The sequence below is a fragment of the Physeter macrocephalus genome, chromosome 7 (genome assembly GCF_002837175.3).
Source record: "Physeter macrocephalus isolate SW-GA chromosome 7, ASM283717v5, whole genome shotgun sequence".
NCBI classification, from domain to species: Eukaryota; Metazoa; Chordata; class Mammalia; order Artiodactyla; family Physeteridae; genus Physeter; species Physeter macrocephalus.
In genome coordinates this window covers 143,739,179-143,766,325 of record NC_041220.1, presented here as the reverse complement: position 1 = coordinate 143,766,325, position 27,147 = coordinate 143,739,179, and the positions used below count along the sequence as shown (strand labels likewise).

The following is a 27,147-nucleotide window of genomic DNA, read 5'->3' as shown; positions in this document are numbered from 1 at the left end:
CGCTGCGCCACCAGGGAAGCCCCGCCTTGTGGATCTTACTGTGATTGCAGGACACCCTCAGCAACAACCATCAGGAGATGTTGAAAGAGACAAGGTTTATTACTTACAGGGCCTGGAAATTACAGCCGGGTGGGGCAGGGGAACGAAGCATGAGTGCGGGCTTGTGAGTCTACTTTTATTGGGGTCTAGAGTAGGGGCCTAGGGTTTCAAGGGCTCACCATTTACTGGTGAATGTAAAACGTGAGAGCGAGAATTTAAAGCACAGGAAGAGAAAAGACGAGGCACCCAAATGGTCATTTATGGAAATCAACCAAGGTCTCTCTAACAAAAAAAAAAGACGCCTCAGTGGGGGTGTGGGCAGTGGCTGGCAGTGTGTTTGTCTCTAGCCAGTGGCTGGCAGTGTGTTTATTAGAGATAGCCTTCTTTCAAGTGGATGCCTCGACAGTCAAAGCTCCCGTCGGGCACTTGCTTTCGAAAAAGAGAAAAACCAGTCTGCAGGGCTCATACTACATCCACAAACTGGAAGTGGCTGTGGAATCCAGGAGAATCATTCATGGTTTAATGAAATTCTGGAAGAGAATCTCCTTGTCCTAAAAGTGATTCTAGTGCGATGGTCTCTCCAGTGTTCAGACCAGGTATTTTTCTGGCACTGGACCTGACCACCACGGCATCTTTCAGGAGTTCTGGGTGCATTTGGATACTTGGCGCTACTCATGGGAGTTGGGAGTGAGCTGACAGGTGGCTTTCTGAAGGATCAGAAACAGCTTCTTTGTGTTCTGAGAGCGACATTACGTGGCGAGGTGGGTACGTGTGACTCAGAGTGATTAGGTTGGCTTCTGGGAAGAGTGCGGGGTTTGTTAAGATTTGTAATTAGTTAAAACCGAAGCTCCACCTCCTGCTTTCTTAGAGGAGGAAGGACGCAGCCGTCGCTTTGGGAGGAGGTGTGTTCAGCGTAGGGTCCCTGGAGATGCACCTGGGGCTGGGTGCTCACACGCGGTGACACTGCAGCGTCCGTGTCCGCCAGCAGGAGGGGTGACTCAGGCAGGGTGATTCCTGCAGAGTCGGAGCTCGTCATGGCGAGCACATTGAACTCTTCCGTGTATCACTGTGCTTAGAGAAAACCACCCCCTCTGATACGAGTAGCAAAAAATGCTGCTGGCTTCGGTCAAAATCGATACCGATAACATTCACTAGTAGAACACCTAACAGTTTCAGAGCACTCTGACGTGCACTGTCTTCTTATCTTCCCAACAGTCTTGTGAGGAAGGCATCCCATCCGTGTACCTTCCTGGTGAGTGATGGGTACCCGGTGAGGTCCCGTGTTCTGCCCTCTTTTCCTTAACAGGAGGGGCAAGCGGAACCTCTCCTTCGTTGGATTGTCACATTTCCGAAGCGACTGGACTCTGGCTCATCCTGTATTAAACAAGATTCGAATCATGACACTTCCACTCGTCTGGAATGCTGTAGCTGGAAATGATCGGGAGAAAATGCCATTAGAGATGACACTAAGGGGGGGGACGTCTAGCTGCGCATTGGGTGAATTGTGGATTGGAAAGCAGGTGAATCTTCCCCACTCTAAGCAGAGGGCAGCTGGTGTGCAGGCGAACGATGGGGAGAGGGGAACGGTTCAGACCTGTACTTTTTTTCGGTACTGAATTGGGGCATGCAGGCCTTTAGACACTACAGATTATTGCTATCACATTCGGTTTATCAGTAGCTGAAAGGTTCATTTATTCATTCCAGAAATATGTATTGAGTCCCAGGTTTATATGCTCCTGAGCTGTGCGCTTGAAGCGCGTCCTGGGGACACATCAGATTTTGAGGTCCTTGTCCTCAGGAAGCTTATAAGCTGAAGGGCTGTGGGTGGGTGAAAACATAAGTGGAGATATAATTACCATTTATGATAAGTGCTTCAAAGGATGATCTCTCTTGTTTTCTACCTTTTTGAAACATGGATGTTTATAGTAAGAATGGCAGATTTTAATGTTTATAGGGTCTGTTAATCTTTATATGACCCACATCCTTCCAGATTGGACATTTCTGCCTCTTGGTGATTGGTTCTCTAAAAGCAATAGCAGCTAAGAAGCCCGTTTCCTGGTGGCTCTCTTCGGTCAGTCGGCCTTCCGGACGGGGCCACTGACTGACCAGGACCTCGGAGTCTTGCCCTGAGGCCAGTGGGCCATCTCTGTCTCATCCAGACTCAGGTGTGAGCAGGTTGTCACACTGTGACGTCCCTGGACACCAGCTCAAGATGGCTGTTTTCTCATCACACTCCCACCAGGAACATCGCTCCAGGTGCCTTTGGATTGGAGCAGAGCCAAGTTTTCAACACCGTGGTGGAACTCTTTAGGCCGCACTGAAGTGCTAGTCAGGCCAGAGCTCCAGACACCTTCCCTGGGTCCGTGCTGTTCTCCCCACCTTATTGCCAGCGGGTCCTCCCCACATCTGCTCACATCTCCCTCCAGGGAGGGGCTGGGTGACTGAGGCCATCGTGGGAGACAGAGGGCGCCGGGGAGGGCAGGCCCGCCCGTGAGCCGTGGACCAGGCTGCGGCTCCAGCCTCAGTCTCCAGAGATCGTCTTCAACTTTGCCATTTCCTGATAACTCATGGCCCAGGAGCAGGTCAGGAAATGGGATCCAGATGGGGAAGTACTTTTTTAACAAGAAGAGGAAGGGCACGAAGCCAGCAGCCCGAGTTTCCAGGGAACCGGGACATGCAGGTAAAGGTGACTTTTCAACGGCCTGAGAGCGCCCCAGTTACACACCAGGCAGCAGGACAGCGCCGGGGTTGGGGGATGGTGTAAAAAAGTCCGAAGACAACCTTATTTCCTTTCATCCTCGGCTTTGGTCAGACCCTCGCGTGTGTGCTGAACTCAGTTTGTCTTCCTGGCTTCAGGTTATGATCAGGGCATCACTTTTCAACACAAAGGGAGCTGGAAAGATCATCTGGCAAAGCCCTTTCACTCGATGGTTGAGGAAACCGAGCCCCGGGGGTGCGTGACCTCAGCCGCGGTGAGGCGTCCTCCCGCTGCGCGCCCTGGGCCCCAGCTCAGAGAGGTGTGAACAGAACTGTAAGGCCGATGAAGAGCCTGCGGAAGTGGACTTTGAGGGAAGGTTCAGGAAAGGACAGGTACCCAGTGTGTGGCGTGGGGCAGGGTGGGAGCACGGCGGCCTTGGGATTGGTCCCAGCTTGCCGTCTGGCACCCTAGCGACCCGCTGACTTAGCTACAGCCCAAGAGGGTCTGAACGTACTCCAGAGATGCTGTGACAGTCGCAGGAGTCGGTGCGTGTCCAATGCTTAAGCACACCTCTTGGCATCCAGAGCCTTCAGGAGGAGTCAGCTGACGCCATTACTGCTTCCCCCGTGATTACTCTGTGCGGTGCGTACAGCACACCTCCTTTCGGAGCAGGTGACTGGCGCTTGACCTGCCGGCTGAGGGTGTCCCTGGCGGGAGTTGTTTAGGCCGGGCTCCTCACGTTTCCCCGAGCCGGTCCTGGGACCAGGCGAGGACGCGGCCCCGCAGTCAGTAGGTCTCGGGCGGGCCCTCGCTTTGCTTCCAGCCAGCTCCCGAGGGGCGCCGGCCCTCGCTCAGAGCCTCGGGGCTTTCGGAGGTCTCGGGAGACACTTAAGTAAGGTGGGTGGGCCGCTGTCCTGTTGATGTGGAGCTTGGCTGTGAGTGTTCCATACAGGGAGGCTTACTTTGTTCGCAGCTGCGTTTACTAGGATTTTTTTAAATACAGAAAAGAATGAAAGAAAAAGCAGGAGCGTGCACATGGCCGGGCCGTGCCAGCGCAAGGCACCCCTTCCCGCCCCTCTGCCCCCCAGGGAGACCGGTGACGGTGGCAGGGGCGTCTCTCCAGAGAGCGTTTCTATGCAGCGACCCACGCCCACATTCTCGATTCTCTGAGCTTCTGGGCGGGATAACTTCTCGCGTCTCTTCTGGGCTGTGGTTTCTGACCCCGGGAGGTGTTACAGTAACTGCAGCCCCCGGGTGGGTGGGCTGGGCGCGCCCCCTTGAGACCAGCCTCCTCCGAGCTGCTGCTCTCTTCTGCTGGCTCTGTCCCCTCTGTAGGTTCCGGTGACGCGGCCACAGATGGAGGGGTGATGCTCAGGAAGATGGATTCTTGTGACAGGGCCACACCTGAAATCAGAGTTAAATAGCAGTCCTTTGAAAACGAATTTTTTTCTCTCTAAGGGAAAAGACAAGTAGTTTGAGATATCACACTGAAGATACTTTCGTCTTTGGCGAGACACCCTTATTTGGGGTTGGTGGCGTCGCTCTCTGCCTTCGCACTCACCACTGCTGCTTGTGCGCCTGCGCCACGAGGCCTGGTCTTGCCCGAAGCCTGCACAGCCGGGGAAGGGGCCGGGTGCTGAGCGCTGTGTCTTGCGGGTGAGGACACAGGCTTGGAGAGCTTGAGGCCACAGAGCTCATGGCGGCGGAGCCGGGATCTGAATCCATGCCTGTCTGACCCCCCCAGACGGAATTCTTCTACTCTGGGAATTGTCAGCTGTTGACGTTTTAAACAGTATATTAACGATGAGAGAAATGGAGCCGCTTTCCCTAGGGGCTAACCCCTCGCCACCGGGCTGCGCGTTTCATGGCCGGAACGTCTTCCCTTAAGGCTGCAGAACGGTGCGCTTTGTGTACGTTGTCTGTAGGCTCCTCCTCCTTCGTGTGGCCACTGGAGCCTTGTGGCGACGCCAAGGGCTCCTCGCTGGACCCGCAGCGGGGGTTCTGTTCCCTGCCTTTCTTGCCGTTGCTCAGAGCATGGAGGTGTCTGTGGGTCTTTCCGCTGGTGCCAACGGATCCCCGCGTCAAATTCCGAATAACTGACTCTCTGTTGTTGTTTCTTCCCTTGCAGAGACTTAAAGCCTGAGAACATCCTCCTCGATGACCATGGTGAGTGAGCGAGCCTTTCCCGTCAACAGCGCCGGCTTTGTTAACGGGGACTCGGGGACAGAAAGGTAGTGCGCAATTAGCCAGTTAGTGCAGCGGGGGAGGAGGAGACGCCCTGCGGTGTGTGCTCTTTTAAAGACAGAATCGGGCTTCCCTGGTGGCGCGGGGGTTGAAGGTCCGCCTGCCGACGCAGGGGACGCGGCTTCGCGCCCCGGTCCGGGAAGATCCCACATGCCGCGGGGCGGCTGGGCCCGTGAGCCGTGGCCGCTGGGCCTGCGCGTCCGGAGCCTGTGCTCCGCAACGGGAGAGGCCACGGCGGTGAGAGGCCCGCGTACCGCAAAAAAAAAAATAAAAAAAAAAAAGACAGAATGGAGGGACTTCCCTGCCAGTCCAGTGGTTAGGACTCCACGCTTCCACCGCAGGGGGCTGGGGTTCGATTCCTGGTTGGGGAACTAAGATCCCACAAGCCGTGCGGTGTGGCCAAAAAAAAATAGAATGGAGATGTCATCATTATCCCCCTGTATCTAGGCAAGAAGCAGAGATGGTTCTAATTTTCAGTTAAACTCAAAGGAAGAACATTTTCCCCTCTCTTATTTCTTGCTGTTCGCCCACCTCTTGCTTTATTCTCAGTGGTGTGTCCATGCCCTCCTAAACCCTGGCTACTCTTGGGGGCCGCCCTCCCCGCAGAGCCTGGGTCGGAGCAGGCGTGGGGCCGGGGGCCCTGTGATGGGGGACAGGCGGCGGCCTCGGGGGTGGCCTGAGGACGGACGGCCCGCTGGCAGGCCCACTGCGGCCAGGTGTTGACCAGCGCCCAGGGGTGGCGTCGGCAGGGAGCTTTCTTCGGGGGATTGCTGTGGTTGTCTCAGGACTCTCACGGCCCGGTGGGGCGTCAGCGCAGGCCGGCGTGGCTCCTACACAGGAGGACAGGGGCGGCGGTATCGAGGGCAAAGAGTCCTGAAGGCGGACGTGCGGCGCGTTCAGTGCAACGACGCCTCTGATTCTTCTGCCACGTGCTTCCCGCGTGGTGCCTGACACGTGTGCACAGAGCAGCCCCCCGTGCGGAGGGAGTGGAGTCTGGCTTCGTGGGAGGTGATGCTGAGATTTGGAAGAGTGTTGCCCAAGGGCGTGTTCACAGCTTTGGGCTCGGAGCCCGTGGTTCGTTCCTCGTGCTGTGCTGTTAGCCAGAGCGGGGATTCGTGCCCCGCGTGGGGAGGAGGAGTGTCTCCAGGGTATGTTGTTAACTGGGAAAGAGTGGGATGAGAGCGGCGTGCAGTGTGCTTGCTCTTGTGGAAAAAGGGGAAAATGATCTGGATATTTGTGTTTGCGTGTATATCCGTAAAGACACACAAAAGAGAGTCATTAGAAACTACGAAGAGGGACTTCCCTGGTGGCACAGTGCTTAGGAATCCGCCTGCCAATGCAGGGGACACGGGTTCGAGCCCCGGTCCGGGAAGATCCCACATGCCGTGGAGCAACTGGGCCCGTGCGCCACAACTACTGAGCCTGTGTGCCACAACTACTGAGCCTGTGCTCTACAGCCCGTGAGCCACGACTACTGAGCCCGCATGCCACAACTACTGAAGCCCATGTGCCACAACTGCTGAAGCCCGTGCACCTAGAGCCCGTGCTCTGCAACAAGAGAGGCCACCGCAATGAGAAGCCCACGCACCGCAACGAAGAGTAGCCCCCGCTCGCCGTAACTAGAGAAAGCCCACGCGCAGCAATGAAGACCCAACGCAGCCAAAAATAAATACATAAAAAATAAATAAATTTATAAAAAATAGCAAGAAACTATTAAGAGTTAAAATAGCATAGGGGGATCAGACTTTCCAGTCATACTGACACCTTTATATGTGTTTTTAGTATACAATTCAATTTCTGCAAAACAACAAAAAACAAAAAAAACCCAAAACACCCACAACATGCTGGTATTTTGATTGGAACTGTGTTGAATCTATAGAAAACTTGTGGAGAATTGACATCTTAATATTGGATCATCCAGTTTAGGAACATAGTTTACAGTTCTGTATATTTGGGGCTCCTTCAGTTTCTCTCACTATTACTTTGTAGTAGTGTTCATTGTAGTACCATGTGAATATACTGCTTATTAAAAATCATTTATTTATTTTTTTAAGTGGACTGGAGGAAACTCCGTGCATATATTTGCAGATCTTTCTCTGCATGGCTCCCTCCTCTCCAGAACGTTATCCCACAAACTTGAGCCGACCTATCTCTCCCAGGTTCTAACTTCCGTCTTCTCAGCTTAGCAAGGCCGTCCGCTCTGCTTGGGTCCCGCGTCCTGTGCTGAGACCTAAGGGTTGCTCCCGGCTAGGATGCCAAGAAGGTTGCAGGGCCCAGCTTGCTGTTTCTCTTCTCTCAGGACTCATGGTCCGCAGCTGCCCTGGACTCAATGCGTTAGGTGCTTTTGTGTTTTGTTTAAGAAATCTCGGCCTGAACCTCAAAATGTTCTATGTTTTATTCTAAAAACATTACTGTTGGGCTTCCCTGGTGGCGCAGGGGTTGAGAATCCGCCTGCCAATGCGGGGGACCCGGGTCTGAGCCCTGGTCCGGGAAGACTCTACATGCTGCAGAGTAGCATGACGACTGAGCCTGTGCTCTAGAGCCCGTGAGCCACAACTGCTGAGCCTGCGTGCCACAACTACTGAAGCCCGCACTCCTAGAGCCCGTGCTCCGCAGCAAGAGAGGCCACCGCAATGAGAAGCACTCACACCGCAACGAAGAGTAGCCCCTGCTCTCCACGACTAGAGAAAACCTGCGTGCAGCAACGAAGACCCAGCACAGCCAAAAATAAATTAATTTAAAACAAATTAACAAATAAATAAATATATATATATATATATATATATATATATATATATTACTGTTTTATCTTTCCCATTTACTTCTGTAGTCCCTCTGGAACTGATTTTTGTGCATGATGTGAAGTAGAGGTTGACACATTTTTTTCAAATATATAACCAGTTGACTAACACCATTCATTGCAAAGATCATCTATTCCCCTTTTCTTTGAGTGTCACATTTTACATAAATCTAGTGTCTCTATATGTGTGGATCTGTCTCTGGACTCTATAGTTTCCTTGGTCGTTTTATTCATCCTTGAACCAACACCATAGCCCTTAACGACTGAAGCTTTCTAGTGAGTCTTGATTTCTGTTAAAGTCCTCCAGCATCATTGTTCTTCAAGATTGCCTTAGCTATTCTTAGACACCTTCATTTCCAGATGAATTTTTATAATTAGTCGATTTCTAAAGGGAAAAGCAACAATGTATTGGGATTTTGATTGAAATTGTATTGAATTATAGAATAATTTTCAGAGAATTAATTAATATCGAATCTTTGAATTTCTGAACATAGTATACAGTTCTACGCATTTGGGTCTCTTAAGTTCTCTCAATATCACTTTGTAGTTTCATTGTAAAGTTCTTACGCATTTTTGTTATTTGATGTTTTTTAATGGTATTGCTCTTAAAACTTCACTTTCTCTTTACCTGTTGCTGGTATTTCAAAATACAGTTTCCCCTAGGATTTACATTTTACATTAGTGTGTGATACGTTGTCACTACTGATGAACCGATATTGGTCCGTATTATTAACTAAAGTCCATAGCGCATATGAGGGTTCATTCTGTTTTACACCTTCTGTGGGCCTTGACAAATGTGAAATGATATATGTTCATTATTGTATCCTATGGAGTAGTTTCACTGCCCTAAAAACTCTCTGTGCTCCACCCGTTCATCCCTTCCCCACCCCCAACCCCTGGCAACCACTGATATTGTCACTGTCTCCTTAGATGTGCCTTTTCCAGATGTCGTAGATTTGGAATCACACAGTCTGTAGCCTTTTCAGATTGGCTTCTGTCACTTAATAACATGCATTTAAGGTTCCTCCACGTCTTTTCACGCCTCGTTAGCTCATTTCTTTTTAGCTCTGAGTAATATTTCTGTCTGTATGGACCACAGTTTATTTATTTTCACCTACTAAAGGATATCTTGGTGGTTTCCAAGTTTCGGTAACTGTGAGTACAGCTGCTATAAATATTTGTGTGAAGTTTATGTGGACATAAGTTTTCAGCTCTTTTGAATAAATGCCAAGGAGTGGGATTGCTGAATCGTATGGTGAGAGTATGTTTAGTTTTGTGAGAAACCACCAACCTGTCTTCCAACGTGGCTGCACCATTCGGCGTTCCCACCGGCAGTGATGAGAGTTCCTGCTTCTCCACATCCTCGCCAGCAGGTGGCGCCGTCAGTGTTGTGGATTCTGCCCGTTCTGACAGGTGTGGAGCGGGATCTTGTTTAATTTGCGTTTCCCAGATGACATGACGCGGAGCCTCTTTTCATATGCTTATTTGCCAGATGTTTATCTTGTTTGGTGATGTATCTGTTCAGGTCTTCTATTCATTTTTAATTGGGTTGTTTGTTTTCTTATTGTTGAGTTTTAAGAGTTCTGTGTTTATTTTTGATACCAGTCCTTTCCTTTAACAAATATAAATGTTTTTAAGTTTAATGAGGTCCATCTTAACAATTTTTTCTTCCATGGTTTATACTTTTGGTTACAATTGCAAATTGACTTTCTGTGCAGGGACCATGTTAAATCCACTGAATTCTAAAAGTTTGTAGACTCTTCGGATTTTCTGCAGACACCATCATGCCATCTGTACTTGGCCACTTTATGTCTGCCTTTCCAATTCTTCAGCCTTTTGTTTCTGTTTCTTGCCTCGTGACACCGGATGGGACCTTCGATACAATGTTGGATAGAAGTTGTAATAGCGGGAATTCTTTCCTTATTGCTGATCTCAGGGGTAGCCGTTCAGCGTATCACCATGAAGTGTGAAATCCGCTGTAGTATTTTTATAGAAATTCTCTTTCAGATTTAAGAATTTTCCTTTTAAAAAAAAAATGAATGGCGGCCGAATTTTGTCAGTGCTTTTTCTACCAAAATGACTGTATGTCGTACTTTTTTCCTTTTAATATAGTTAATCCACCAGTTAATTTTCCAGTGTTAAACTAATCGTCCATTCCTGAAATAAATCCAGCTTGGGCACAGCATGCTCCCCTCACCTGGATTGCTGGATTCTGAGGAGGCCCCTCACCTCCAGCACGGTCTCTCTGGCGCACTCCGCACGAGCGTCGGTATCCGAGCTGGTGTCTCTGTCCCTACTGCAGTCTCCGGGGGTTCCGAAGTCTCGCGGCCTCCAGCTGCTACCAGCCTCGGTAGGCGTCCAGGTGGGAGCGGCTGGAGAGACTCTGTGTGTCCCCTATGCCCAGTAGGCAGCCTCTGGCTTGACCAGGCTTTGCAGATGCTTCTGAGGGAAACACCTGCTGCCCCGGCAGGGCGCCTTTGTGTGGGTCTCCTGCTCAGACGCTTTGGTGCATCCCGGCTGGTCACGTGGCCCCTCGTCGTGGCCGGGAGCAGCGCAGGCCCCGTGGCCTCCTCTCCGTCCTGCCCTGAGGCAGGTGCTCAGCATCACGTCTGTGGCAGTTACCGTGCTACTTGCTCGTTATACACCTGGGGCCTGGTCCCGTCCCAGTTCAGCATAGAAGGGAAGACGAAGCTTTGTTTTGCTTTTCTTGATTTCAGGAGACTTTTAATCATCTCTTGGTGTTTTCCTACTCTTTTAATTTTTACACATGTAATCCTAGCTGTACTTTAGTTTCTCTGACTTGAAAAACGCACTTGATTTTAGGATGGATGTTTACTATCTTAGAGTTAAAACTCCGAAGAACTAATAAGGCACCAGTAAGGCATGGAACATAAGAGTAACAGGATTGTCTGTAAGTACCTCTTCACTTCCCTTATAGGCAGCTTGTTAGGTTTTCTGTTTTCGTCTATAAAGTAGAACTTGACATTTGGATTGAGTTTAGATTTTTTTAAAAAGCTGTTTATCATCTGTTCTACGTTGTGAGGTACATTTACCAGTTGTCCATCTTAAATATGGAAGCAGTCTTTCTTGCAAACTTATAAATTAAGGGGGATTTGGTTTATGAAATTCATCCGGTGGTTGAGATAACAAAGAAAACTTTATGATGCTTGTATTTTCTATAGAGGCCTTCCTATTTTTATGAAATAGATATATCCCTAAAGACGGGGATAAATAGTGAGTTTTTGTAAAAACCAGGAGCATTTTATTATTGACAGTGGTTTTAAAGGGAATCCTATGCATCATATTCTTCTATCTATAAAAATATTTATCAACGATACAGATACTGTTTTTAATATAAATGCAATACTATTTTTTTTTATAAATTGATTTATTTATTTATGGCCGTGTTGGGTCTTCGTTGCTGCACTCAGGCTTTCTCTAGTTGCAGTAAGCGGGGGCTGCTCTTCGTTGCAGTGCGCGGGCTTCTCATTGCAGTGGCTTCTCTTGTTGCGGAGCACGGACTCTAGGTGTGCGGGCTTCAGTAGTTGTGGCATGCGGGCTCAGTAGTTGTGGCTCGCAAGCTCTACAGCGCAGGCTCAGTAGTTGTGGCGCACGGGCTTAGTTGCTCTGCGGCATGCGGGATCTTCCCGGGCCAGGGCTTGAACCCCTGTCCCCTGCAATGGCAGGCGGATTCTTAACCACTGCACCACCAGGGAAGTCCCTACAATACTATTATTAAATCCAAAAATATTTAATGATTCCTTAATATCACCTAATATCCCATTGGCTTTATCTTAATTATTTCATAAGTGTTTTTATAGTTGTGTATTTAATGTCCAGTGAAGTCTACATTAGATTTGGTTGATAGCTTGCTGGGTCTTTTGTAACTTCATAGGTTCCTCCTCCCTGCTTCTTTTTGTCGTTTATTTGTGAAACCAGGTGTTATGGGTTGAATTGTGTCCTTCCAAAATTCATGTGGTGCAGCCCTAACCCCCAGTCCTACAGAATGTGACTCTATTTGGAGATAAGGTCTTTTAAGATATAGTTTAGGTTAAATGAGGTCTTTGCGGGGGGCTCTAATCCGATATGACTGGCGTCCTGATAAGAACAGGAGACTAGGGCTTCCCTGGTGGCGCAGTGGTTGAGAATCCGCTTGCCGATGCAGGGGACCCGGGTTTGTGCCCCGGTCTGGGAAGATCCCACGTGCCGCGGAGCGGCTGGGCCCGTGAGCCACGGCCGCTGGGCCTGCGCGTCCGGAGCCTGTGCTCCGCGACGGAAGAGGCCACAGCAGTGAGAGGCCCGCGTACCACAAAAAAAAAAAAAAAAAAAAGAACAGGAGACTGGGACAGAGACACACGGGGGCGGGGGGAGACAGACGTGAAGATGCGGCAAAAGGGGACAAAGGCCAAGCCTTCCAACACCTTGATCTCGGACTTCCAGCCTCCAAGACTGTGAAGAAATAAATTTCTGTTGTCTAAGCCACCTGGTCTGTGGTACTTTTTATGGCAGCCCTGGCAGACGTCCACAGACGTTTGTGCTATAGAATTTCCCATACTCTGGGTTTAGTACCTTCCCTATCCCGTTTTTCTTGTAAGCCAGTAGTTAGATCTGGAGGCTAGGCTAGGTCCAGGTTTGATCGTTGGTGAGCAAACTTGGTGTGTCCTTCCTGTTACGTGACATCAGGAGGCGTGTGATGGCCGAGTGTCTCTCTTTGCTGTCAGCCTGATCCATCCATTCTCCAGTTCCCACCAGCCTTTCACTCAGTGGATACCTCATTCCAGCGGGCTCACCGCACGATAAAATGATGAGAGTCTTAATGCTGTCATTCCTTTTGCTCTTATTTGTTGGGATTCATCTGTAAAAAAGAACTTTGCCTCATCAACAGTTGTTTACCTGGGGCTTCCCTGGTGGCGCAGTGGTTAAGAATCCGCCTGCCAATGCAGGGGACACGGGTTCGAGCCCTGGTCCGGGAAGATCCCACGTGCCGCAGAGCAACTAAGCCCGTGCACCACAACTACTGAGCCCATGTGCCACAACTACTGAACCCCGTGCGCCTAGAGCCCGTGCTCCACAACAAGAGAAGCCACCGCAGTGAGAAGCCCCCACACCGCAACGAAGACCCAACTCAGCCAAAACAAAAACAGTTGTTTACCTGTTTGTTCAGGAAAAGCAGGGGAAACACTTGAATACTTCCCTTTATTTTCATTTCTCAGAATATTATGTTAGCTCTCTGTCATTCTCCAGGATGACAAACGAGGTTTTTGTTTTTTCTGTTTTCTTATTATTATGAGTGTGTGCGCTAAACACTTACATACGTTACGGGCCTTTGGAGCCACTATTCCTTTGGATGTTGAGACTGTCCCATCCTTGGCCAGCGGGTGTCCAGTAGTCTTTGCTGACTTCCTTGCCTTCTGCTGTAAGGAGGTGTTCCAGGATTGTCTTGCCCATGTGCTGACCCAGACCTGGGATCCGCCATTTCTCCAGAGGGCCCCGGTCCTCTGTGCGGAGAGCCGCATCGTGAGACCACCGTGTGGGCGCTGAGCTTGCTCACTGCTGCCCTGTCGGTCATTCTTCCTAGACCTGTTCAGTGGACAGAGGAAAAATTGTGCCGTTCCTTTTTAAAGAAAATATTCATCATGGATTCATATTGATATTTCCAAATCTCATCAACTTCTTCATTTCGCTTTTGTATTTTTTTTATCCTAACGCTGAAAACGTTAGTTCCTAATGACAGTAACAGGATTACACTGTTTTTCTCCACTTTTTTTTTTAAAGCAGAGATCGCTCTACAGCACTAAGTGCCAGCAGAAGAGCAGGCTTGATGTGCCCTGTCCCCACGGATAGGTGGGGGGGCTGTCCCTAGGCTCCTGCCGGTTTGGTCAGTGCCGCAGGGCGCAGCCTGCGTCGAGCCATTCCCCGCTTCTTGTTTCTTCGAGTGTTTCCTCGGGAATCTATCGCAAGGAGTAGTGGGAGCACAGGGCAAGGGTCGCACTCCCGCACGGGGTTGCCAGACACCCCGGATCGCTCTCGAGGGTGGCGTGCCTGTGCGGGCCCACCAGCAGACTGTGTTCTCAGACTTGCAGTTTCCGTCAGTTTGTCAGTAGTTTTACTTTTTATTTCTCAATTAAAAAAACACGCTTTAATTTGAAAAAATTAGACCAGGGGTACTTGAAATTTCACAACATGCCAGTCCTCTGCTTAGACATGAAATACGTGAAAGGTGCGTTATGGAGAGAATCTTTGTGTTTGAAAGGAGGATCCTGAGACACAGTAATAAATGGCAGAGCTGGGGCTCAGACCCAGGCTGTGTGGCTCTGGGTGTGCTCTTAAGCCCTCTACCCTCCTTCCTTCCCAGGCGGGCGGGCATGCGGGCAAGGCCACCAAGCTGGCCAAGCCAAAGGTTAGTCTGCCTGTTGGGGGGCACAACGGAGACTGTTTAAAACTCTTTCAGTGCCTTGGAGGGCATGTTGCATATTTTTAGTGTTCCGCAAGTATTTATTGGTTGATTCATTCAGTTCTTCCATAAATGTTTTTAAATTAATTTTTATTGGAGTATAGTTGATTTACAATGTTGCTTCTGCTGTACAGCAAGGTGAATCAGCTATATGTATACATTTATCCCCTCTTTTTTAGGTTTCCTTCCCATTTAGGTCACCAAAGAGCATTGAGTAGAGTTCCCCGTGCTATGCAGTAGGTTCTCATTAGTTATCTACTTTATTCCATGAATATTTGCCACGCACCTACAGGACACCAGGTACAGTGTTAGGAGCTGGGGATATGGTGGTGAGTGGGCTGAACAGGGCGCCTGCCTCCAGGGCTGGTTTCTCTTTCTGGACACTCAAAAGAATGTTCTCTGTGATTTATTATTTTCACAGGGAAATTAATAACTATTTTAATCTTCCTATATAAAGGCATTAACACATAGCATAGTTTTTTAAACGAAGTTCCTTCATTTTATTTATCATTTCCTTGACCCTATTACCATTTGTTCTTTAGAGAAAAACTCCGTATTATTTGTCTCTTGTTGTCCCTGTGTATAAGCCTCTTGGTGTTCCGACAGGGAGTGTTTATTTGCTGTTTCATAGTTGATATAGTATCCATTATAGTTTTTTAAAAATTAATTAATTAATTTATTTTTGGCTGTGTTGGGTCTTCGTTGCTGTGCACAGGCTTTCTCTAGTTGCAGTGAGGCGGGGCTACTCTTCGTTGCGGTGCGTGGGCTTCTCATTGCGGTGGCTTCAGTAGTTGTGCACAGGCTCTAGGCACACGAGCTTCAGTAGTTGTGGCACGTGGGCTCAGTAGTCGTGGCTCGTGGCCTCTAGAGCTCAGGCTCAGTAGTTGTGGCGCACGGGCTTAGTTGCTCCATGGCATGTGGGATCTTCCCGGACCAGGGCTCAAACCTGTGTCCCCTGCATTGGCAGGTGGATTCTTAACCCCTGCGTCACCGGGGAAGTCCTCCATTATCGTTTCATTTATGTGTCTGGTAGTTATATGGAAATAAAATAACAAATGTAATGCTCCTATCTTATCCTGTGGTTGTCTATGGATAAAGGGCTTCCTGATCAATAGCCAGGCATAAATCTAATTTCCTGCGAGTGGTGGAACTGAACACACGACGGGATTTTAGTAAACGTGGAAAAGTTAAATGTGATTTTATTTTTTGTATTTTTATATTTTTATTTATTTATTTATGATTGAACCCGTGCCCTTGGCAGTGAGAGCGTGGAGTCCTAACCACTGGGCTGCCAGGGAATTCCCTAAATGTAATTTTATATCTAAACGTTTCCAAGTATGAATTGCTATAATTTCCATCCATGCTTTTTAGATTTTTTTCCCATTCTTTATTGGTAAAGTGTCAGCTCGCCCCCTGTGATTTGTCTCATGTATTTGGCCACACGCAGGACACGTCCGGATTTCAGATCTTGGTTTAGCCGTGGAGATCCCGGAAGGGGAGACCATCCAAGGAAGAGTCGGAACGCTCGGCTACATGGGCACGTAACGGACCACCCCGGGGTCCTCGCGCCCCTGCCGTCAGGACACAGAGAACTGAACGTGGGCAGGGACCTGGGGTCAGCCCTGGCCCGCCGCCGGGGCGTGTCCCCGGCCCCCGGCCTGCCCTCCTCTCTGCTGACGGGCCAGCGTAGGGACAGGGCAGCGGGCCTCCCCGCTGTGCCCCCCGGCCCCGCGCACCCCTCACCAGGTTGTGGGAGTTATTCGCGCGGCTCCAGAGCAGTGACCCAGCCTGACGCAGGGGAGCCTCTGACGTGAGGGACCCTGAGGGCCTCTGCCGAGCCCCGCGCTTACCCTCCCCCCATTCCACTGTGGCTGCTCTCACCTGCTGCTGGGGTCTTACTCCGACGGAAAAGGGGCGCCCGGGGGCCTGGCTCTGCCTGTTTGGAGGCGGCGTTTCCCCACGGTAGTTACTCCACGAGCAGTAGGAATGGTTTGTAATAACAGCTTTACTGAGATGCAGTTCATACGCCATAAAATCCACCAACCCGAAGCGTGTCGTTCAGTGGATTTCGGGATGTTCCCAGAGATGAGCAACTATCACCGCTGTCTGATTTCAGAACTTTTTCATCACCTCCAAGAAGGAGGCCCGCACCCGTCAGCAATCACTCCCCACTCCCCCCCTCCCACCCCCAGCCCTGCAGCCGCTAATCTACTTCCTGTCTCCGTGGACTTGCCTGTTCTGACTGTTTCGTACAGGTGGACTCGTCTGGCCTTTTGTGTCTGCCTTCTTTGGCTTAACATGTTTGCGAGGGTCATCCACGTGGTAACAAACATTAAATTTATAATGTGTTGTTTGGAATTAAGTATGAGGACATTTAATTTAATTTAATTTATATTTCCTGTGTTTGTTATGTAGCTCCCGAAGTTCTCAATCGTGAAAGGTATACATTTAGTCCTGATTGGTGGGGACTTGGCTGTCTGATATACGAAATGATTCAGGGACATTCTCCGTTCAGAAAATTCAAAGAGAAGGTTAATAGGGAGGAGGTGGAGCGGAGAGTGAAGCAGGAGACAGAGCGGTACTCCGAGAAGTTCTCCGAGGACGCCAAGTCCATCTGCACCCTGGTGGGTCGGGCTTGGGGGGTGGGGGGGGCGGGCGGGAGTGGGGCTAGGCTTCTGGCCGCCCGCCGTGCAGACTGGCGACTGGGGAAACCCAGCCCTCGTTCCGTAGGGCTCAGGAGGGGCCACCTGCTGCTCCCAGGTGCCAGGGACAGGGCCTTCCTCGCAGGGGTTTCTGATCACGAAGACCAGGGTTCACTGTTTGCTTTCCCCAGAGGTGCTGCTAAGAGGGAAGGGTGGTGTCGGGTGACTGTTCAGAGCACAGCTGGCCAACTTCACAGGACGCTCTGCCCGCGTTCCTCAGACCTCCCTTTAACTGGCCGCCAGGGGCTGTGGTCCTGTAGACACCCTGACCCGGTGGCCTGCCATGCCCCTGGCACTGTCAGTCCCAGGCCGTCCTGGCAGTAAGGGGATGAGAGAAGCTCTCCTTGTCACTTAACTTCTCTTGAGCCAACACTCAGGATTTTCTGAGCACATTTTAAAATTCATTTGCATCCAGCGAGAATGTCTCGAGCATGGGACCTTCCCCGGCAGAGAGTAAGACACCACTCCGCCCCCAGGCCCGGGGCTCTCACCCTCTCGGGGGAGGCGGCCTGTGAGACGGGGATCTTCGGCAGGGAGGCGGGAGGGGCTGGCCGCCGGGTGGGGTGGGGAGGAGGGGCCGCACGGGGGCAGGAGCCCGGAGCTGATGCGCTGGGACTCCCGGGAAGAGACCCACGGGACCGAAGCAGGGGGGCCGGCCCGGGCTTTGTGGAGACTCAGGTGGGGGTCTGAGCCCTGGGTGGTGGCAGAGCGGGTAAGGAGCCGTCGGACTCCGGGTGGACGGGAAGGCCGCGCCCGCAGGATTTGGGAGCCGTGCACGGAGCGGGGGGCGGGGGGCTGCAGCAAAGCCCCGGCGCGGAGGCGGGGACTCGGGGCGGGCGGCCAGCCTGTCCCCTCGTCCTGTGGCGCGCGAGGCGGGGAGGGAGCCGCTGGAGGTGTGCGGAGCAGCGAGCGTGCTTCCGGCGCGCCGAGGCCCGCGCGGGCGTGCAGGGAGGTCGGGGGCTGCTTGCGTGCCGGGCCGCGCTCGGCAGGCGGGCCGCGCGAAGCTCGCAGCGGGCGGGGCGTCGGGCTGGCTTAAGCGGGCCTGAAGGAGCCGCAGAGAGGCCGCGGGGCCGGGTGCGTGCAGACGGGCGGTTGGAGGAGCGACCGTGCGTGTGAGCGGCTCACAGAGGAGCGTGCGGACACGGGGCAGGTGGAGGCGGGCTCCTTGCCGCAGTTAGACGCACGGGGGCGCGCGCCGCGGCGGAGGGCTGACGGGGGGGGGGCACGGAGGACCAGGGCGCTGGACGGCGGCCACAGAGGGCGGGGCGTGGTCCCCCAGTGGGGGCTGGGGTCGGCCGCTGTGTCGGTAACTTGCGGGCGTTGGCGCTGGCCGGGGACGAACACCTCGGGGTCCCTCTCCTTTTGTGTCCACGTGTGAAGGGACGTGTGCTGGCGGCCTTTCTCGGGCTGCTCACCCTGCTTGGAGCTGGCGGCGTTCAGTCAGCTCCTCCGTGACCGCCTCGTGGCCACCCTGCTGTTGCTGTGCAGTTGGTAAACGCTGGCCCAGCGGCTGCTCACATGCGACCGTCCGGTGGGGCTGCGGGCGCGCACAGATGTAAGAAGTGGGGCCGGCCCCTCGGGAGCGCACAGTTGAACGGCAGGCCTAAAATAACACGAAGGAAACTAGGGTCACAAGCGGAGCTTGACGGGTGCGTAAACAAGAGAGAAGCGAAGGCGTCAGGGGGTTCAGGATGCAGGGGTGCTGTTCGTGGGAAAGATGGTGGTGTCTGCGTGAAGCCCAGCCTTGTGACTCAGGGCCCGGGGTCGAGGCCCAGCCTCCCACCACCACGCGCTCACCTCCCCGGGTCTCGGGTTTCTCATCTAGGAGGGGCGGAGGGTGGATAACTCCTACCTTATAGACTTGCCAGCGGGATAAAACGAAAGAGTGCGCGTGAAGCGTTTAGTCCCACGTGAATCCTCGCTAACTGCTGAGCGGCGCAACAGCTACTCCTTAGAGAGCCTGTGAGATTCCAGCAGGCGGCCTGGAGGGGAGGCCACCTCGGGTGCACGGTCGGTGTGAACAGGGCACAGAGCGGGGAGCGTGGGCACCTGCGGGGTCCGGGGTGTGGCCCGGCACTGGGTGCGCGGGAAGGGGACTGCCCGCCTCTGCAGGTCTCTGCCCGTCCCTGCCGGGCCCCTGCCGTGACGCCTGGCGTCGTCGGGTCCCGCCGGGCCATTTGCAGAGCTGTTTTCTCATTTCATCCCCGCAGTGGCTTTCCAGGATATTCTCAGAGCCGCACGGTGGAAAAGTTAAAAGTTGATTTCCATGGTGTCCCGTAGTCAGTGGCAGCAGGAAGCACGGGCACAAGGTGCTTTCCGCTGCCCGGCGCTGCCCGGTCAGGCCCCGGGACCGCGTGCGTTGGCAGCAGGCTTGACAGAGGCACGGAGTCCCCGCGGTGCCGCCGTTGCATCTGGCCTGACACAGTGTTCGGGTCTGGCCTTAATTACGGAAGCCTGTCTTACTGAGCCCCGCCCTGGCTCGGTGCTAGAGCTCCCTGGGCAGCTGCCTGCAGAAGCTTGAGTCCCGCAGGAGAGCCCGGCACCGAGCAACTGCGCAGGTGTATTCCCGTCGGTGGTGTCTGCTAGGAGTCAGCCTGGCCGAGAGACGAGACGGCCTCGGTGTGTGTGCGCGGTACAGCCGAGCGGGCGGGGCCCGGCCCGGGGGCTGCAGGTGTGTGCAGGGGCGTCGCACACAAGCCCGGAGCCGAACGTGGGTGCTGGCTGGGAGTCGAGGCCACGGGTCAGCCAGCGTTCCTGTGAGGCACCAGGTGGTGTCACTAGGGCTTTGCAGGTCTCTCTCGCATTGTTCAGCTCACCATTGCAGTGCAAACAGCCACAGACCCCTGAGCTAACGGCCAGCTCTGCTCCCACAAAGCCCTATTTACAGAAGCAGGCACCGGTGCGGTACAGCCCTGGGCTGCAGCTTCCCAGACCCTGGCCTAGGCTAGGTTTTGGAGGCCCAGACCTTTCCTGTGTCGCTTTGAGCGGAGGCAGACCTCTTGGACTGCTAATTGTGGAAGAAGGCCTATCTGAACTTTTGGCAATAATGGGCAGACCTCATTTTTACTGTGCTTCACAAATAGTGTGTTTTTGACAAATTGAAGGTTTGTGACAGCCCTGTGTTGAGCAAGTCTATTGCCACTGTTTTCCTAGCAGCATTATTCTTTAATTATGTACAATTTTTTTAGACATAATGCTATTGCATACTTAACAGACTACAGTAGAGTGTAAACGTAACTTTTATACGCACTGGGGAACCAAAAAATTCGTGTGACTTGCTTTATTGCAATGATCACTTAACTACGGTGGTCTAGACTCGAACCCGCGGTATCTCCGAGGTCTGCCTGTTTAAGTGTATAAGTAAGGAGTACTTTTGAAATAAACACTTTCTATTAATTTTAAGAATATACAGCTTTTAGAGCTAGGTTTGCTAAATTTTAGCCTCATCTGAGGTCCTTAGTGATCTGTTTAATTAATAGATTAAAATAGTTTCTAATTATCAACATAACTTGGCATGAAAGTGGTGTCTGTGAAGTTCCCAAGAGCTTCTATTTCTTGAAAAAAATTCCCCTAATTTTTACATGGGTAAACTTTCCTTAAGGATTTACTTAGCCACCTCTTTATTTATTGATAGCTCGAAGGCAAAACTTCAGTTTCAACTCCTTTTTGAAGCATTACGTATTCTAAATCAGTAAAATCTGAAGTAACGAGGTTTGGTTGATACTTTGAAATTTGAGGGACTTTGTTTAGAGGGAGGTGCTCTTTGCCACCCCGAATTCTTTGGCCATTATTATGGAGCTTTTCCGGGTTTTCTTTTTTATCCTTAAGGGAGCTTCAGTTGACTCCATTTTTTACTCTTCCACAGCTGCTCACCAAGGATCCCAAGCAACGCCTGGGCTGCAGGGGCGAAGGAGTGGCTGAAGTCCGGGGACACCCTGTGTTCAGGGACATTAACTTCAAGAGGCTGGAGGCCCACCTGTCAGACCCCCCTTTCCGTCCTGACGTAAGTGTGTTGCCAAAGAGCAGCGGGGTGTTGGGGTGTCTGAGAAAACGGATGTTTTCCAGGGAGATTCAGGACCACGCGTCCTGCCCCCAGTGCCCCCTGGCCCGTACTCACAGGCCCTCCCGGCCCACTGCCGCCCGGGCTGGTGGAGGCCACCCAGGTCACTGCCCTGCTCAGAAACCTCAGCAGCACCCGACACCCTCCCCGGGGCGCCCCGCCAGGGTCCCCGCGTTTCCGCGGCCCCTCCCCCGGGCCGGAACGCGCTTCCCCAGGCCGGGTCTCGCAAGGTGCTGGCTGCACACGGAGGGCCCTGGAGTGGCCGCTAGAGCCTCCTGGTGAGCGTGCGGCGGGGCCCACACGAGGCCACTGCCCCAGTGCCCAGCAGGCCCCGCGCACGTCGGAGCTGGGCCGGAGCAGCCCCCTCTTTGGCCTTGAGCTGCTGCAGGCCTGTGATGGAAACGTGGAGATCCGATCATTCCGCGGGATATGACGGGCCTGAGACGTGCGGTTAAAACAGTTTTAGTTGTACAAGTCAGGATTCATTATGTTTACGTGGAACGTGCCGTGACAGCAGCTTCTCCCTTTGCGCGTTCTCGCGGCGCCCTCCCACCTGCTGGCCGAGGCTCCAGGTACTAGAGTCACGGGGCGGACCAGCTCCAAGACAAGGAAGACCCAGCCGGGGCTTCTCGGAGCCTTCTTTCCACCAGGCCCTGCGTGCCGCGGGCTGCAGCCTTCCCTGAGGAAGGCGCTGGCTGGAGCGGCGCTGGGGCTGTTCCGGGGGTGGGGGGGGTCTCCACCTGCTGGCCGAGGCTCCAGGTACTAGAGTCACGGGGCGGACCAGCTCCAAGACAAGGAAGACCCAGCCGGGGCTTCTCGGAGCCTTCTTTCCACCAGGCCCTGCGTGCCGCGGGCTGCAGCCTTCCCTGAGGAAGGCGCTGGCTGGAGCGGCGGCTGGGGCTGTTCCGGGGGTGGGGGGGTCTCCTGCATTTAAGCAGAGGGCCCGGGGGCCCGCTGTCAGCAGCGTCTGAGGGCGTCGGGCAGCCTGGCGGGGGCAGGATGGGGTTCTGGCCTGGGCTCGGGCCTCCCCCTCGTCCCCTGCACCGTCTCCTGAGGGCCGGCCCGCCCGGCGGCTCCCACCTCCCCGCTGCTCTCAGAAGTTCTGACCAGGGGCCCGGATCGGCACGCTCCTTGTCGTGCACGAGCTCGGGCGCTCAGAGCACGCGTCCCCGAGCCCTGGGTTCCCTGCTCCAGAGGCGGCGGCCCGGGCTCCACACGCCCCGCCTGCTGGCCTGACTCTGCGCCCGCCCGAGGACGCCAGTGCCCGGTGGGGCTGGGGGCCTGGGGTCCTGCCCAGCGCAGACGGGGGCCAAGCAGGCGGACGGCACGTGCGCGAGGGAGGCCGAGGGCTGGAGGCTTCCTCCGCCGTGTCCCGGCAGGGGCACCCCGTCCGCCCTTCTCCATCTGCAGCCTCTGCTGTGGCCCGTTTCCGTGCAGGAAAGAGGAGGCGGGGCCTCGGGAGCCTTGTGGGCGAGAGAGCGGGGAGCTGGAGCAGACGGGCCAAGGGGCCTGTGGCTCTGGGGGTTCCTCGAGTGAGGATTGGGCGTGCTTCACGCCGGGAGGGATGGCGAGGAAAGGAGGATGCAGGTGTGCGTGCGGCGGCTTCCCAGGCGTCCTGAGCGCCGCTGAGGGAAACAAACGCAGAGGCCGCCGTCTCAGCCGCGCCTCTCTGTTCTCGGTGACAGCCGCAGGCGGTTTACTGCAGGGACGTCCTGGACATCGAGCAGTTCTCCACGGTGAAGGGCGTCCAGCTGGACAGCACCGACTACACCTTCTACAGCCAGTTCGTCACGGGCCGTGTCTCCATCCCCTGGCAGAACGAGGTACTGCCCGTTGCAGCACGGCCCGCCTAACTAGTTACAGCGACCAAGAAGAACCTTAATGTGTGCAGAATGAACAGTTTCCTCTTTAAGATATCTTTTTAGCTATTTTACACACACATCCATCTGTGCGCGCGCACGTGTGCATGTTCGGAGGTAAAATTGTATGTGGCAGCTGCCCCTGGTCCCTTCACGGGGAGCGGACAGAGGTGGCCCTCTCGGGTCCGCCGGGCTTTGGCCGCCCTGAGTCCCGCTCCCTGAGCGGGGCTGGCTGGACGCGAGTTCACTGCTTTGGCGGCCACGTTGGCGGCCACGTTGGCGGCCACGTGACCTCCCCCCAAGAGGAGGTCAGGAAGCGGGGGAGTAGGAGCCGAGGACGGGGGCCGGAGTGGCCGCGAGCGCTGGGCTGGGGGCCGGGCGGGCGATGCTGACCGGCCGCGCGGGGCTCCACCACTCGTCTGTCCCGCCCTCTGTGGACGCAGATGATCCAGTCTGAATGTTTCAAGGACATCAACGAAAGCGGAAACGTGGCATTAGATCCAGAAGACGGGACATATCAACCAGCTCCCGGACAGAAGAGAGGCTTCTTCCACAGACTCTTCACTCGAGGGGTAAGGGTGAAACACGTTCTGTTATTATTATTACCACGTTATAATGCGATGTGTTAAAAGGAATATTTCACCAAGGTAAAACTTTCTTTGTCCAGCTTTCTTTTTTCAGTGCCTGTTATGTAAGATAATTTACATAGTTTGAAAGCCAGCCATAAGGTGCAGTTTGAGCCCAGCGAGAAGAATCCTCACAATGATGTTTGCTATTGGTACGAAAACTGTTCTGATGCGAAAAGAAGAAATGGCTTACGACACTCGAAAGGAGATCCGTCTGTCGATGAGAAAGCATTTCACGCCAGGCTCAGAAATCAGCTTCTTGTAGAACCACCATAAAACTGCACGCCATTTCAATTTCTGCCTTCCGCGTTCTGATTCTTTTTTTTTTTGGCTGCATTGGGTCTTAGCTGCGGCACGCGGGATCTTTCTTTGGGGCACACAGGCTTCTCTCTAGTTGCGGCTCAGTAGTTGCGGCACGCAGGCTTAGTTGCCCCGTGGCATATGGGATCTAGTTCCCTGACCAGGGATCAGACCTGCGTCCCCTGAATTGGAAGGTGTAATCTTAACCCCTGGAGCACCAGGGAAGTCCCCGTGTTCTGATCCTTGGAGCTGTCATGTCATTCGCCGCGATCACAGGGAAAGCTGATTTTCTTTTGAACATGGAAGAGTGGTTTGGAGAGACTTTCTGTGGTAGCATTAAATTTAGGAATTTTTTCCAAGTCTCCTCGGACCAGTGGATTATCCTGCCGTGAAGCCCGTCTGTTCCCGAGGGATCTGTGCCGAGGCTGTCCGCTAACATCCGTGGTTTTTCACTACAGACCCAGAGTGTGTGCCCACGTTTCCTCTGCGGACTGGGGGCTGGGCGGGAGTTAACCCCGTCCTTCTCTGGGACCGAGTGTCTCTCGGTGCCCGTCGTCTCCGGTCCACACCGTGGGGGCCTTCAGGGACCCTCCGGCCGCTGGAATCCATGCAGATGCGGTCGTTCGGAAGGAAGGAGCCGCGCACCGCGCGCTGCTGAGCTGGGTGGTGAGCGCGGGGTGAGGTACGCGGCGTGAGTGCAGGACGCATGGGCGACGCCGTCTCTGCGCGAACCAAGCAGCCGCGGGACGTGACGCGCACGGGAGGGAATTCACGGGTTTCCCTGCCTCGAAGTCAGCACCCCCCGCCACGTTGTCACGGCCACTTAAGGCAGGTCAGCGACTTGCATCAGAAGGGCGCCTGACAGGCCTTCTGCGGCTGCATCGACGCCAGCCCCAGCGAGAAGGAGGAGCTGCCCTGCAGACGGTGGGCGCTCGCTGCGCCGCCGCCGCGGAGCCCGTGCCCCGGGCCGCATGCCGCCCGGGCCCTGCAGTAACCACGCGTGACACACCCGGAAACGTGCCTGAGGCGGCTGTCCCTTAGTCTCCTTCCGTACCTGAATTGTCCTTTCACTAAAGCTGGACTGAGGAAAAGGCCCCTTGAGGACCTGTGACGCCCGCAGGCCCCAGCTGCTGCGGACGCCTTGTGGCGGGGGCTCCGCGTGTCCCCGCGGCCCGGGTGCGGCGCTGCAGCGTGTGCACCGAAGGCCCCGCCCCTGGCCCGCGGCTGCTCCCGCGCTGCGTGGCGTCGCTTAGAAGATCTGGGCCCCGTCCCTCCGAGTTCAGCGCTCCCGTACCTCTCACCGCGGTGCCCCCCACCCGCCCGCGGGCGTCTGCGCGCCGCTCCTGTCCCATCCTCTGCAGGAGGGTGTTGCCAGGACGCTGAGGTCAGGGCTCGGCCGTGGGGGGGGGCCGCTCTCCCTGCCCGTGCGGCGTTGGACGGGTTTCTGTGGCCGCGGCCTGGGAGTCTCCGGGGCTGGGACCCCGGAGCCAGACGTGCTGGAGGGGCCCTGGAGTCGGGGCGAGGGGCCGCCCGGGGGGCGCCGGGCCTCGGCAGGGCCTTCTGGGGCCAGAGCGGCCTTTGGCGAGGGGAGAGCCGGGACGCGTCCCGTGTCCTGCGACCCCGCTGGCTGCCCTGGCTCCGCGGCGGGCCGAGGTCGAGGTCACTGTGCCACCTGCCGTGTGGGATCCGGGGGCCGGGCCTCGGAGGCTGTGGCCAAACAGCAGGGACTTGGCCCGGATGCCGTGACCCCCGGGAAGCCGCCGCCAGGGCCTGGCCCCGGTCGCGGCCCCCGAGGGTCATCTGCCCCACCCAGCGCGGCCCGAGGTGCGGTTTGCACCTGCGCTCGTGGAGCTGTAGGCCGCGTGCTGGCCGCAGTGGGGAGCCCAGCAGCGTGGAGGCCCGTGTCTAGAGCAGAGTCCCTCCCAGGCACGACGTACCGCAGACCGGGTGGGCGGAACGGCGGAGCTATCCGGGGTCTGGGGCCTTGATTTTGGCGGAGGGAAGAGGCTCGGCCTCTCCGATGGAGGCCCCTCTCCCCCGCCTCATCGTGCCTCTGGAGGGAAGGTGGCGGGAGTTCCCACCTCCTGCGGGCTGGGAGGCCGTGCAGCAGGGTTTGGTCCACGCTACCTGCTCATAAAGAGGTTACTAATCGTGGAAACGGAATACGTGCTCATCGTAAAAAGCACAGGAGAGCGTAAAGAAAATAGGAACCGCCTTTATTCCCGCGTCCTGTTTACATTCTGACGCCTTCCAGGCCTCCTTCCTCCCTCCCCTCCTGGGGCCCTCCTGCCTCTCGCTGTGGGTCGTTGGGGGACGTGGGAGGGCCTGGCCCGTCACAGGTGGGGAGGCTGGGTGCAGCCCACCTGCCTGCAAAGTGAGGAGGAGGGGGGTCGTCCGCACCCGGGGGCACAGCTACGGGAACCAGTCAAGTCCTTCTTTTTCTTTTCCTTTCTTTTCTTCTCTTTTCTTTTTTTGCTTAAGCTAGTCTGAGTTGCCCATCTCCGTGCCCAAGTGAGAGCCCTGACAGAGACAGCAAAGCCCGGGCAGAATTTTTACAGGGTGTCTGGTTACTTAATAGATTGAACGTGTCTTCTTTCTTTCTTTCTTTCTGATCATAAGCAAATGTATATGAAAGAGAAGTTTGAAATTAAGGCGAGTACACAAGGAAAAGTTGTCTTTAATATCAGCCACTGTCCAGAGATAATCCCTATCAGCATTTTAGTCTGTAATTTGTATAATGGATAGGTGTGTCTCGCCATGTCGTTGAAATAGACCTGACTGCTTCACCTTGCCTGGCACATTTTGACCATCATCTATTTAAACAGTCCTAACAAATGTCGTTCCCACTTTTCTTGTTAACATGGGTACCAGCGGGACGGACGCCCCGCACCTACCTCTTGGTGGCCACAGCTGATAATGCTCCTGGGGTAGATTCTCACCAGGGCATCCCTTAGTAAAAGGGTATGAGCGATTGACATAAGTACTCCAAGAAAGAGCTAAAGTGGTTAAAATGGTTATATCTAGAAAGCAGGTCCACTGGGATAAGCAGAAACGGAGCAGGGCAAAAATGCTGTTTTCTTCAGAAGCACTGCGTTTTGGCTTTTTCTGCTGACCATGTTTATGTATTATTAAGATAAAACTAAATGTGACCTTGTAAGGATTATTTACTTTCCCCCCAATAAAGCACAGCTATGCACTAGAAAAGGTACATGATCATTTTTAAAGAATATATATTATTTGCCTTTATGAACAAATTGCCCTCCTGAAAATTTTTAACAATTTGCCCTCCCACCAACAATGTTTAACAGTTCCTTGCTAAGTTTCACCAAAAACTAAGTTCTGATGAAGAGTTTCACTAGAAACTA

General features: G+C 54.0%; 1 protein-coding gene across 5 annotated transcripts in view; it reads left to right on the top strand.

Moving 5' to 3' along the window:
- The window catches only part of GRK4 (G protein-coupled receptor kinase 4), an 81,639-nt gene extending 56,976 nt beyond the window's left edge, over positions 1-24,663 (top strand). For 4 of the 5 annotated variants that reach the window (XM_055086256.1, XM_055086253.1, XM_055086254.1 and 1 more), the window contains 6 exons: positions 4,866-4,903; positions 16,651-16,859; positions 20,803-20,940; positions 22,683-22,820; positions 23,300-23,428; positions 23,504-24,663. In XM_055086256.1, the coding sequence (XP_054942231.1) occupies positions 4,866-4,903; positions 16,651-16,859; positions 20,803-20,940; positions 22,683-22,820; positions 23,300-23,428; positions 23,504-23,551 (700 nt within the window). In that variant the 3' untranslated portion in view covers positions 23,552-24,663. The remainder of the gene's footprint in view (positions 1-4,865; positions 4,904-16,650; positions 16,860-20,802; positions 20,941-22,682; positions 22,821-23,299; positions 23,429-23,503) is intronic. The other variant, XM_028492407.2, reaches the window with a different exon arrangement.
- The last annotated feature ends 2,484 nt before the right edge of the window (positions 24,664-27,147 follow it).